The 13,250-nt window shown below is 47.8% G+C and overlaps 1 protein-coding gene across 2 annotated transcripts in view; it reads right to left on the reverse strand.

The window, feature by feature from the left end:
* Positions 1 to 13,250, reverse strand: part of VPS50 (VPS50 subunit of EARP/GARPII complex) — a 43,620-nt gene that overhangs the window by 25,213 nt on the left and 5,157 nt on the right. For both annotated transcript variants that reach the window (XM_064166811.1, XM_064166809.1), the window contains exons 4-15: positions 12,234 to 12,305; positions 11,323 to 11,376; positions 10,343 to 10,413; positions 9,411 to 9,528; positions 9,290 to 9,325; positions 7,320 to 7,402; positions 6,338 to 6,380; positions 5,054 to 5,152; positions 2,525 to 2,665; positions 2,230 to 2,365; positions 1,571 to 1,668; positions 465 to 559 (exon numbers count right to left, since the gene is read on the reverse strand). In XM_064166811.1, coding sequence (XP_064022881.1) covers positions 465 to 559; positions 1,571 to 1,668; positions 2,230 to 2,365; positions 2,525 to 2,665; positions 5,054 to 5,152; positions 6,338 to 6,380; positions 7,320 to 7,402; positions 9,290 to 9,325; positions 9,411 to 9,528; positions 10,343 to 10,413; positions 11,323 to 11,376; positions 12,234 to 12,305 — 1,046 coding nt within the window. The remainder of the gene's footprint in view (positions 1 to 464; positions 560 to 1,570; positions 1,669 to 2,229; positions 2,366 to 2,524; positions 2,666 to 5,053; positions 5,153 to 6,337; positions 6,381 to 7,319; positions 7,403 to 9,289; positions 9,326 to 9,410; positions 9,529 to 10,342; positions 10,414 to 11,322; positions 11,377 to 12,233; positions 12,306 to 13,250) is intronic.

Raw genomic sequence — 13,250 nt, forward strand, 5'->3', positions numbered from 1 at the left:
ATAACAAATCATAAGCAAACTCAAAGCCTTTTTGAGATCCCATTACACAGGACAAGCTGTGGCACAGTCTGAATGTGACACTATTCCCCAAACAGAAGGACATCACATTGAAAAGGTTAGCAGCACTGCAAAGTTTTACTTCTCTGGACTGAGAGTCCCTTCAAAGGCTTTTAGAACCATCAGAAGTGTGAAATCTGCAGATTTGAAATCTTAAAAATGAGCAGCACTGAATTAGTATCACACTTAAGCATTACTTAAGCAGCAAAGCAGCTTGTTCCATCTCTTCCACTTGCAGAAGTAAACAAGAGAGATTGGTGCTCACTCAGGTTCACCCACAAAGAAGTGCTCTTTAAAGTATGAACAGATAGGAACAAAAGTGGCATCAGAATGTAAATATCAGCCTTAATCAACTGTGCTGGCTTATCTGGATCCAGCTTTGTGCTCTTATGACCACATCAGCTCACCTGCTGGTAACGTCAAGCACAAATATGAAGTCGTCGTATTTGAAGCTGGACAGATCTGTCCCCAGGAGATAGGTCTTCACTTTCAGCTGAACATCCTACAGAACAGAGAAGTTTTTGCATACTCAACACACCAAAGACAAAAAGGTTCACTAATGCTTCAGGTTTGTGCATAGAAACACTTCCTAGAATCCTGGAATGGTTGGGAGTCTTGGTGGGCAACAGGGTAACCGTGAGCCACTAATGCGGCCTTGTGGCCAAGAAGGCTGATGCCATTCTGGCATGCAGCAAGAAGAGTGCGGCCAGCAGGCAGAGGGAAGTTCTCCTGCCTCGCTGTTCTGCCCTGGTGAGGCCACATCTGGAGTACTGTGGCTAGTTCTGGGCTGCCTGGTTCAAGAAGGGCAGGGAACTGCTGGAGAGGGTACAGCAAAGGGCTGCAAAGGCGCTGAGGGGACTGGAACATCTCCATGAGGAGGAAAGGCAGAGGGAATTGGGGCTGCTTAGTCTGAAAAAGAGACGTCTGAGGGAGGAGCTCATCAGTGCTGATCAACACTCAAAGGGTAGGTGTCAGGAGGATGGGACCAGGCTTTGTTCAGTGGTGCTCAGCGACAGGACAAGGCGCAACAGGCACAAACTGCAACATCTAAACATGAGGAGGAACTGGTTTGGTTTAAGGGTGCTGGAGCCCTGGAGCAGGCTGCTCAGGGAGGTGCTGGAGTCTCCATCTCTGGAGACACTGCAAACCCACCTGGACACGTTCCTGTGTGACCTTCTCTAGGTGACCCTGCCTTGACAGGGAGCTTGGACTCAAACTCCAGAGGTCCCTTCCAACCCTTACCATTCTGTGATTCTGTGGCAGAGCACAGTGACCAAGGAGTAACTGAGGAAGTGAGTAGCAGCTGAGGTTTTGATACACTTAGCTTAAAACAGATCACTTCAATTAAAAAATGAAGCCTCTGGAGAGAGTTCTTTCAGAAGATCAATGCAATGGTTGGACTTGCAGATCTCTAAGTTCTGTTCCAACCAAGATGAAACAACTACCAGTAAAACTGTAAGTGAAACCGGGCAAAGGGAGAGAAGTTTTTGGCAGGAGCATTACCAACCCCTACCTGCCATATTCTTGACAGTCCATGCTCCAGCTTCTTTTTTACGTAGCTGCGGTCAAAACTGTTCTCTTCAGCTCCAGTCACATTGCTGCCATCTGAAGCTGAAGGGGAAAGGTACTCCAGGTTATCTCCAAATGCATCCAAGCCTTCTACCCGTAGTAATCTCACATTGCCCATCCTGCAAGCTCCAGGAGAGCTCAGCAGCTCACAGCTTTTGCAAGGAGATGAATAAAACACACAGAAATATTAGATGTTAACTCTGACCAGGAAGGCTTCTGATGGGCATGGTGTCAGCAAGGCCCCACCTCAGTGAAAACTGAGAGGCAGATCTTTCACACAGAGCACTCTAAAAATCCAGTCACTACTCAAGTACTTACTGTACACTAGAAGCAAGTTGCTGAAGCCACTGAGGCAAGACCACAGAGGTTCCAGGACACTTACAACTTGAACAGAAGAAAAGATACCTCCAAACATCATAGAATCAAGCAGGTTGGAAGAGACCTCCAAGCTCAGCCAGTCCAACCTAGCACCCAGCCCTAGCCAATCAACCAGACCATGGCACTAAGTGCCTCATCCAGGCTTTTCTTGAACACCTCTATGGATGGTGACTCCACCACCTCCCTGGGCAGCCCATTCCAATGGCTCCCAGGATGGTTTCTTACCAGAAGAAACAGCTGCCTCCTCATCTTGGTCATGGTTCTCATGCCACTGCATGGTTCTGTAGTAACTGAGCATGACTTCCCAGAGGGCTTTGCAGAGATCAGCAAGGCATGGAATGTAGCTGTCTGAGGTAATATGCTGCAGGGAAAACCAAATCAACATTGTGAGACTCAGCAGTTGTGCTCAGAAACCATAACAGCTGCAGAGTTACGTTGATAACCTTACTTAGAGAAGGTACACCTGAAAGAGTGGAAAAATTCAGTTTCAAAGGTACAGATATAAGCAAGAATTCCCTACTGTGCAGAGGTCTTTGTACTGTAACTTCTGAAACTTGGTGTCTGTGTTCCCTGCACACAGCTCCACATATCCCAGCACGACTTGAAAGACAGTGTTGTGGATGGCTTGAGTGAAGTGCATGTGCAACTGGTCCATTGCTGTCTGAAAGAGGAGGAGGGACACAAATAGTAAATCAAATTTGCCATATTACTCCTTTTAACCTCAGTTCTATTCAGTACTGAACACAGGAGACTGAATGCAAGGCCTCCAATCTTTGTCTAAAGCATCTCCAGCACAGGACTTGGCAGTGTTACAACATGGGAAGACTGAGGGTCGAGGTGTGACCAGTGAAACCAGCTTCTCTGCCATCTCCCTTCTGTAACTCTTGTGCGTGATCAGAAATAAATATTCATTACACCCATCCATTCAGTCAGTCACCCTTCCAAACACTGATCAGACTGTCAAAAAAATGAGTGGAGCCAGTGCTCTTCTCACTGGAAACCTTCCCATCTGCTTTAAAAAGATCTCTTCTGCAATTCAGAGAACCATGGAATGGTTTGGGTTGGAAGGCATCTCCAAATTCAGCAGGGACATCCTCCACTACAGCAGCTTGCTCACAGCCTGCTCCAGCCTCACCTTCAAGAGCTCCAGCCATGGGGCCTCAACCACCTCCCTGGGCAGCCTGTGGCACTGCTCCAGCAGCCTCCTGCTGCACAACTTGTTCCTCACCTCCAGTCTCAATCTGCTCTGCCCTCATTCCAAACCATTGCCCTGGTCCTGTCCCTGCAGGCCTTTGCAAACAGTCCCTCTGCAGCCTGCTTGCAGCCCCTTCAGGTGCTGGCAGGCTGCTGTTAGGTCTGCCTGGAGCCTTCTCCTCTGCAGGCTGCACACCCCCAGCTCTCTCAGCCTGTCCTGGGGGCAGAGCTGCTCCAGCCCCCGGATCATTTTTGCAGCCCTCCTTTGAACCCAATCCATCAGGTCCATGTCCTTCCTGTGTTGAGGGCTCCAGAGCTAGACACAGTAAATTAATAGCATTTAAACAGCATTTCATTAATAGCATTCCATTAATGGACTTTAATACCATTTAATTAAGATCATTTACTGAATAGAATTGAATTGAATTACTAGAACTAAACCTACAATTCTAAAGCCTTCATCCACTTTGCCACTTTCTTCCTTGGAGAATATAAAGCAGATTTCAGTGTCACAGAAAGGCACTTGTATCACATCAAGAGATCTCCTACTAAACCCCTCTGTGCAATCAGAAAAAAGGAGAGATTTCTTTAACAAAACCCCTTTTCTCCAGAATAACAACTATCAGGACATGTACTAAATGCCAGTGGCTAGAGGATTTTTGCCAGAACCATGCCTGAGTCTCAGGCCAGGCTGATTATCCTATTGATCCTTTGTCATTAGCCTGCAGATAACTTCAGTTCATTGCAGAAATTGCTAATAATTGGATTATGTGGTACAGAAGAGTTGATAAAAAATGCTTTGTTATGCCACAATGAAGTCATCAGATCCTGAAGTGTGACAGTGCTCAGTTTCACTGCTTGCTGTTTGACATTTGTAGGGCCTGAGAGAGCTGAAGACTCAATCGCCCCCATAAGAAATGAACAAGCAACCCTGCTTGAATCCTATCACAAAGCAGCCATCTCCTGCAGCTAAGCCTCACTTGGGTTAGCCAAAGAAAGCAGAATGGCAAATGGAAATGTGAGAAATAGTGAAGATATCAAAGGATCTTCTCATTTTTAATACAGCCCAGAAGCCAATCATATCTTGGGCTGCATCAAGAGGAGTGTGGGCAGCAGGGCAAGAGAGGGGATTCTGCCCCTTGGCTCTGCTCAGACCTCACCTCCAATCCTGCCTCTAGTTCTGCTGTCCTCAGCAGAAGAAGGACACAGAGCTGTGGAGTGAGGGCAGAGGAGGCCACAAAGATGATACAAGGGCTGCTGTGAGGACAGCTGAGGGAGCTGGGGGTGTGCAGCCCAGAGAAGAAAGGACTCTGGGGGGTCACTTAGAGTCCAGTACCTGAAGGGAACCTGCAGGAAGGCTGCAGACAGACTTTTCCTAAGGGTGCCTAGAGACAAGGGGGAATGGTTTGGAGCTGAGGCAGAGCAGGGTTAGACTGGATCTGAGAAGGAAGTTCTTCAGTACATGGGTGGTAAAACTCTGGAGCAGGCTGCCCAGGGGGGCTGTGGCTGCCTCCTGTCTGGGAGTGTTCAAGGCCAGGCTGGATGAGGCTCTGGGCAACCAAGTGTTGTTGAAAGGCATCCTGCCCATGGCAGGGAGGTTGGAGTAGCTGAGCTCTGAGGTCCCTTCCAACCTGAGCCATCCTATGATTCTGTGATGAAAATGAAAGTCAGTTCAATAATCACACAGAACCACAGGATGGTTTGGGTTGGAAGGGGCCTTAAACATCATCTAGTTCCAACTCTTCTGCCATGGGCAGGGATACCTGGGGTTAAACCATGACAATCAGAAGTACTCAAAGCTGTTGAGCTGTTACCCCACCATCTGCTGGGACTTCCCCAGAAGGTGAGCACCAACCTGTGTTTTCCCAAGCAGCCTGTAAGCCTGCTGAACCTTTGTGTAATGGCTGACATCAAAGTTCTTGCATATTTTGGAGAGTGCCACATCCAGCTGCTCCTAAATCAAGGAGGAAAAACAATGTCTTCAACACTAAATAAAACCAGGCTAAGGAACAGATTAAACAACAGTGAGTGAGGGGAAGATGTCTATTTAAACAATCTGATAACTATGCTTGGAAAGCAGCCAAGCTTGGAAACCACCCAGCTGCTCTGAGGTGCTCACAGCTTACTTCTTGCTGCCTAAAGTCAGCCAAAGAGTGCCACCATTTCCAAGAACTAGCCCAGCAATTCACTGGGGTCGAATTCAAAGTGGTATTTACTTTGAGATGCAGCCCAGTATGAGAGAGCAAGGATTTCTAACTGGGCTCTCCCCCTTCCCAAGAGAAAAACAGATCTGGGGGAGGATAAAAATGTTCCACAGCTGTTTTGGCTCAAACAATTCAATTCTAGGTTTCTTCATGCTCTGGTTGCCACCTACTAAGTGGAACTAACATCACCTCACGTTAGAATTCATTGGGAAACAAATCAGTGGGTATTAGGAACTATTTATTTGCTGCCTAGGGAGGTGGTGGAGTCACCATCCCTGAAGGTGTCCCAAAAAGGAGTTAATGTGGCACTTCAGGTCATGGAGGTGTTGGGTAGAAGGTTGGATCTGATGACCTTAAAGGGCTTTTCCAGCCTTAATGACTCTGTGATTCCTGAGTACTATACCAGCAGAATGGTCAGTAATGGAGGAGAAACAAGAAGCCTACACAGATCCATGGAATCACTCAGTCATTTGGGTTGGAAAAGACCCTTATGGCCATCCAGTCCAACCAGGCTGGGGCTAAGCCATGCCCCTCAGCACCACATCCTCTTGGAAACACCTCCAGGGATGGGCATTCACCTCCCTGGGCAGCCTATTCCAATGCACTTTCACTCTTCTCATAGTCAACCTAAAACTCTCCTGGTGCAGTTGGAGGCCATTTCCCCTCTCCTAACACTTGTTCAAGGGAGAAGAGCCCAACGTCCACCTGGCTCTTTTCAGGAAGCTGTAGATATCCAGGAGGTCTCCCCTCAGGCTCCTTTCCTCCAGGCTAAACAACCCCAGTTCCCTCAGCCTCTCACTGACTGGAGCATTCCAGAGACAGCATGCAACAGAAACATGCAGGTTCTGTGATTGTTAACAGCACTGCTCTAGAAAGCTCCTGCACCTAGAGGTTAAACACCAACATCTACTGAACACCAACACATTCACTCTTACCTCTATTTGTTCCAAGGTGTCTTGTAGCTTTGAATTCAACTCACTATTAATGAAAGAAAGAAAAAGAAAGATTAAGAGTAGTGATCCTACAAACACTTTACACTTCTGCAAAACCCACATTCTTCTGCTACAGAGCCACAAGATAGGAGAAGGGAGCCCAGGTGAATCTCATGACCTTCAATATCAAGTGCAGAGCCCTGCACCTGAGTTGCAACAATCCTCACTATCAATACAGCCTGGGGGATGAGGTGATAGAAAGCAGCCCTGCAGAAGAGTACTTGGGAATTCTACTGCATGAGAATCACAGAATGGTTGAGGTTGGAAGTGACCTCAAAGCTCAGCCAGTTCCAACCCCCCACCATAGGCAGGGACACCTCCCACTACATCAGGTCACTCAAGGCCTCATCCAACCTGGCCTTGAACACCTCCAGGGAAGTTGTGGAGCACAGAATCACCAAATGTGATCAAAAATCACATTTGGTGATTCTGTGTTCCACAACTTCCCTGGGCAACCTGTGCCAGTGTCTCACCACCCTCACTGCAAAGAGCTTCTTCCTAACATCGAGTTTAAATCTGTCCTCTGCCAGCTCAATCCCATTCCTCCTCATCCTGTCATTACAAGACCTTGTCAGTAGTCCCTCCCCAGCCCTCCTGTAGGCCCCTTTCAGATATCAGAAGCTGGACATGAGGCAGCAATGAGCACTTGCAGCCCAGAAGGCCCATGGCAGCTTGGGCTGCATCAAAAGCAGCGTGGCCAGAGATGGAGAGAGGGGATCCTGCTTTCACAAATTCCTCAATTTTACTTTTCTAAGCAGGCAATTAATGGCCTAGTCAAAGCTGCTTTACAGAATCATAGAATCCCAGGGGCTGGAAGGGACCTTGAAAGATCATCTGGTCCAGAATGAGGATTAGAGCTCACTGCTCTATTATCATGTACAAATGAAACCATAGGGAAGCTGCAGTCTTCCCAGTGTCACCTTACCTTATGCAGCTGTAGTGTTTGAAAGTGCTGGCAGCTTTCTGGCATTCCAAGCACAGCTGAATAGCTCCTGGGTAGTCCTCTTCCTGAGGAGAAAATACAGTGGAAAGCTGGTTTGGCTTTTTGAAGCAAACACTGCAACACCCACTTTTGCTTGCATGCTCATGGCTAAGCATTAAGAACCAAAACATTTTGCCTCTTACAGCTATACAGTGAAGTTAAATGAGTGAGGGTCTGCTGCAGAATTTAACGTGCTAATAGCTTACAACTGGGAAGAGACACATTAGCAACACCTGCAAACAAGTGTCACATTCCCTGGTGCAGAGCACTTGCTGGTTTGCATTCTTGTGCACTCATACAATACATACCAGAAAGCTGTTGCTACAGAACTCACAACTTCCCCATCAGCTTTGAAACCTTGGTTAATAAATGCCCTGCTCTGGGTTAGAACAGGTCTAATTCTGGTCAATGATTTGCTTTTTTCAGCTCAACACAACATGATCTACTCATCAGCTGGCAATGTGTGCTAGGAGCCCAGAAAGCCAACCAAATCCTGGACTGCATCCAAAGCAGCATGGCCAGCAGGTAAAGGGAGGTGATTCTGCCCCTCTGCTCTGCTCTGCTGAGACCCCACCTGGACTACTGCAGCCAGCACTGCAGCCCCTGGGCATGGACCTGAGGTAGAGGGTTCAGAGGAGGCCACAAAGATGATCAGAGGGCTGGAGCACCTCTGCTATGATAATAAGGTGACAGAACGACATGAGGAGACCAGGTCAAAATCAAAGCTCAGGACTTTGCCAACAGGAGCTGGGCAGTGCCTTTGGTATAATTACTCCATTTGTATTGTATTAGTTATGAGGTCAGAAAGGCTCTTGGAGGAAGGAAAGCCCACTCTGGGAGCTAAGAGCTTCCCTTTTTAGTCCTAATTGCACCCATTACATGACGTGCTTCAGAGAGCTCAAACACAAAGCTGTTGCTGGAATTTCAAAGTCATGGATTGGAGCAAAAGCCCAAGAGCACTTTGCATGCAGCTGTTACCACAGAGGAGGTTCTGAAATGAAATTGGTTTGAAGAGCAGCATTCTAATGCAGATCAAGCTCAGCTACGAACACAACCCCCACACACACATCCATTAGGTGAAACCAGCACAGTCCACTGCTCTGAAATGATTGCTGCACTTACAGATCTCTGCAGCTTTCACAGATTCATGGAATGCTTTGGTTTGAAAAAGACCTTGAAGGTCACCTAATTCCAACCCCCTGCCGTGGGCAGGGACACCTACTAGAGCAGCGTGCTCAAGGCCCCAGCCAAGCTGCCTTTCAACACTACCAGGCTTGGAGCCTCCACAGCTTCTGTGGGCAACCTGTTCCAGTGCCTCACCACTCTCATGGGCAAGGATTGCTTCCTAATGTCTCACCTTAACTCAGTTTCTACCAGATTGAAGCTATCATCCTGTCCCTCCATGCCTTTGTCAGAAGTCCCTCTCCAGGTCTCCTGAAGGCCCCCTTCAAAATCTGGAGCCTCCATCCAAGCTGCCTTTCCCCACTTTCAGGTTTGAGGCTTCCATAACTTCTCTGGACAACCTTTTTCAGTGCCTCACCATGCCCATGGGCAAGAATTGCTTCCTAATGTCTAATCTCAATTCACCTTCTTCCAGTCTGAAGCCTTCTCCCCTCTCCTATCACTTGAGAGTAGGGAGGGGACTGAAGGCTCCATTGCACTCTTACTGAGCTACCAGACTCAGTGCCCAGATGCATGGCAGGACTGAGGCTTTGACAGAAAATACTGCCCCCTCCCCCAGCAGAGGGGCTATCAAATTTGATGTGAATGTCTTTTCACAACATTCAAAAAGCTAATAGAGGCATCACTTCACCACATGCACACACTCATGGTCTGTCTGCAAGAGAAGAGAAGGGACAAAATCAAGCTGAGTGACAGCAGCTGGCTGTTGTAAGAGTCTGGCAGGGCCTTACCTCCAACATCTCGCTCAAACGCACATCAGTTCTTTGCTGCAAAGGAAACAAAGAGAGAAAATCAGTGACAAACGACACAGAAATTACTGTCTTGCCACTGAACAAAGCCAACTGGACATACCAGTGTCTTTATTGTCCTCAGGGACTTCAGCAGCCCAATAAGCAGCTGGCGCCTCCTGTGGCTGGCAAGAAGCCCCAGACTCGTCTGGGTGAAGCCTTCCTTTGCTATGTTCAGGTGTCTGCAAGAGAAATACCTTCAATGCCACGTAAAATAAACCTGCTGCTACAACATTCTCATCACAGAATGCCTTGGGTTGGAAGGGATCTTGAAGATCATTCAGTTCCAAGTCCACTGCCATGGGCAAGGACTCCTCCTACCAGCCCAGCTTGCTCTAGGCCCCAGCCAAGCTGCCTTTGAGCACTGTCAGGCTTGGAGCCTCCACAGCTTCTCTGGGCAACCAGTTCCAGTGCCTCAGCACCCTCATGGGAAAGAACTGCTTCTGAATGTCTCATCTAAGTCTGGCTTCTTCCAGTCTGAAGCCATTACCCCTTGTCCTGTCCAGGCCTTTGTCAAAAGTCCTCCTCCAGCTCTCCAGGGGGCCCCCTTCAGATACTGCAAGGCTGCTCTAAGGTCTCCCCACAGCCTTCTCTTCTGCAGGCTGAAGAGCCCCAACTTTCTCAGCATGTCTCCAGCCCTCTGATCATCTTCATGGCCTCCTTCAGATCTGCTCTGAGAGTTTCATGTCTCTCTGGTTAATAAATAAGGTTGTTGGCATTATTAGGGAAACCCAGAAATTGGGATGACACCAACAGACTACACTAAGATGCTCTCCCCTCTGCAGAGCCTGTCTGTCAGTGACGCATCCCAAGAGCTTGTTTCTAAGAGAGCTCCCCAATGGCAAAGTGAGAGCTGCAGGTGGCATTTGTTTCAGTACCTTTGCCTACAATGGCTAATTCCACTCAGCACACCAACAGAAAACACCAAGAGGAAGCAAACCTCTGAGGTTTCTTCTTACACACTTTCATCCCCCTGCCATTATTCAAGCAAGATACCTTCTGCCATCGGTGCAGATAACAGCTGCCAGCTGAAGGCCATTCTGCAGCGATGTGACACGTTCGAGCTCCTGCAGAGAGTCAACAGGTTACACAAATGTCATACATCATACAATGACCTTCAAGATCATCCAGCCCCAACCCTCCTGCCATGGGCAGGGACACCTCCCACCAGCCCAGCTTGCTCAAGGCCTCATCCAGCCTGGCCTTGAACACCTTCTGGGAGAGGACATCCACAACCTCCCTGGGCAGCCTGCTCCAGGCTTTAAGAACCCTTTCATTGAAGAAGTTTCTTCTCCTATCCAACCTAAACCTGCCCTGATGCAACTTGAGGCCACTTCCACTTTGTGCTAGGGAGACAAGACCAACACCCACTCAGCTCCAGCCTCCTTTCAGGGAGCTGTAGAGAGCCAGGTCTCCCCTCAGCCTCCTTTTGAGACTCACTAGGCAGCTGTTGCAGTGCTGTTTTGGGGGCAAGGAAGAAGCCATGGCAACATTCCACTGCAAGCAGCTAAAGCAGTTTGGGTTTGTTTGGCTCTTGGAGACCTTTGTCACATTGCGGCTCTGTTTCCAGCTTACTCTTCTCTTAGTTGCTTTCTTCTTACAACTGTCTAAGTGGCAGGTTTCTGATGAAGTGCCCTTAGGAAAGGATATTGCTGCTTTCTCTTATGGAAACAGATCTGAAACTACTCCCAAAGAGAGGTACTAAAGCTCCTCTACAGGTCCATTACAGCTATTACTCAACCCTGTGAATTCATGTTTTAAAGAAGCCTTCTTCAGCTATCTGACCATTTTAAGGTCTCCAGCTCAATGTGCCCTTGGTTCTTTTCACCCTCTGGACACAGGCTTAGCATTCAGACAGCAAGTTGAAATCAGGCACAAACAAATGACTACATTTAACCCCCAGTGAAACAAATGGAGCATCCTAACAGCACAAAAAGGAGTGGTTTACTCTTAGGAAGTGACTGTAGTTGTCTTACCTGAACATATGCAGGCTGCTTTTCAAGAATCAAATCTGCAACTTTCTTAGACACCTTAAAAAGAAGCATATTCCATGTGGTACAGAGCAATTTCAAGTAAGCAGGCCATCCATACTCTAAACTTCTACAACAGGTTTGTGGTTCTGTGTCATTTAGTTTTGTAGCTTTCAAAGTGATGAATAAATGGTCCAGAACTATGTAAAAGTAGCTAAAATGAGAAGCAGTTTTCACTGGGACAGGGTAAGAGAAATGTTTATGGTTCCATCTAGGAATTAGTGGGTTTGTTGGAATTCATTCCTTAGCTCTCTGCTTGTAAGGAGGATGTCACAATAGAAAACAGAAATAATGATAGAGCCATAGAATGGTTTAGGTTTGAAGGGACCTTAAAGATGATCTAGTTCCAACCCCCATGCCCTGGGCAGGGACAGCTCTCACCAGCCCAGGTTGCTCAAGGCCACATCCAATCTGCCTCTCATCTAGGGAGGGAGCATCCACAGCCTCTCTGGATAACCTGTTTCAGTGTCTCACCACCCTCACTGGAAAGTATTTCTTCCCAATACCCAGTCTAAGTCTCCCCTCTTCCAGCTCAAATTCAGCCCTCCTCATCCTATCACTACAAGCCCTTGAAAAAAAGTCCCTTCCTGGCTTCCTTCTAGCCCTTTTCAGGTACTGGAAGGCTGCTCTAAGGTCTCCCCAGATCCTTCTTTTCTCCATGCTGGACAGCCCCAGCTCTCTCAGCCTGTCCCTCTAAGGGAGGTGCTGCATCTCTGATCAGCTCCATGCTTGTCCACTATAAAAACACATCACACAGAATGAAAAGCAAAAATGGTTGCTAGCTACTGTGTCTCAGAAATCAGATATTTATTCAAGTTACATCTGCTGGAGGGTGCAGAGAGAAGCACTTTACTTACAGCAGCTTGCTGTTGTTTTAATTTGTCTCTGTACACTTCCAGTTCTTGGAGACTAAGTACTGGAGGGAGCCTCTGCATGTAAACAAGCAATTAAATGCAGTGAGAAATTAGAAGCTGTGGAATACACAAAGCAGTGCTAACTAACTTATCAACATCTCCAGAGGAACACTCCCATTGCTCCCTCAAGCCAAGCTGCAGAAGGAATCCACTCTTTCCAAGGATGGATAGAGAAATCAATTGGTGTTGAGATAAACAATGTATTATCATCACATCACATCGTCATTACACCCAGGCAACCTTATTTTAAGTCATGTATTTATGCACACCACCCCCCAGATCTGTGAAATGCTAGTGTCTCACTCAGCTTGCTATAAAAACACCCAATACATAGAGAGGGTTTGGTTTGATTTTGTTGCCAGGTATTTTGGCTTTTTCATTCTAGTTTAAATTATGCAGTGCCTGTTAGCACGATTGATACTACCTCCAGTAAGCCTCATTTTTTTGTGATATTCACAGAATCACAGACTGGAAGATCAAGTTCAACCCCTCCTGACAGAGCAGGAGCACCCAGGGAAGGTCACACAGGAAGGCATTCAGGTGGGTTTGGAATGTCTCCAGAGAAGGAGACAACCTCTCTGAGCAGCCTGCTCCAGGGCTCTGGCACCCTCACAGGGAAGTTTTCCCTTCTGTTCCTGTGGCACCTCCTCTGCTCCAGCTTGCCCCCAGTGCCCCTTGTCCAGACCTTGGACATCTCTGAACAGAGCCTGGCTCTGTCCTTCCCACACTGCCCTGCACATCTTTATCAGCATGACTATGGGCAGCCCTCAGGCTCCTCTGTTCCAAGCTCCAAGGCCCAGTTCCCTCAGCCTGTCCTCAAAGGCAGATGTTCCACAGCCTGTAGGAGCTCTGTAGCTCTGTGCTTGACTCTCTCAGGCAGCTCCCAGAGGTTCTTCTTGAGCGGAGGGAGCTGTCAGAACTGGACACAATATTCCAGATGTCACCTCACCAGGGCAGAGG

The sequence above is a fragment of the Pogoniulus pusillus genome, chromosome 28, assembly GCF_015220805.1.
Source record: "Pogoniulus pusillus isolate bPogPus1 chromosome 28, bPogPus1.pri, whole genome shotgun sequence".
NCBI lineage: Eukaryota > Metazoa > Chordata > Aves > Piciformes > Lybiidae > Pogoniulus > Pogoniulus pusillus.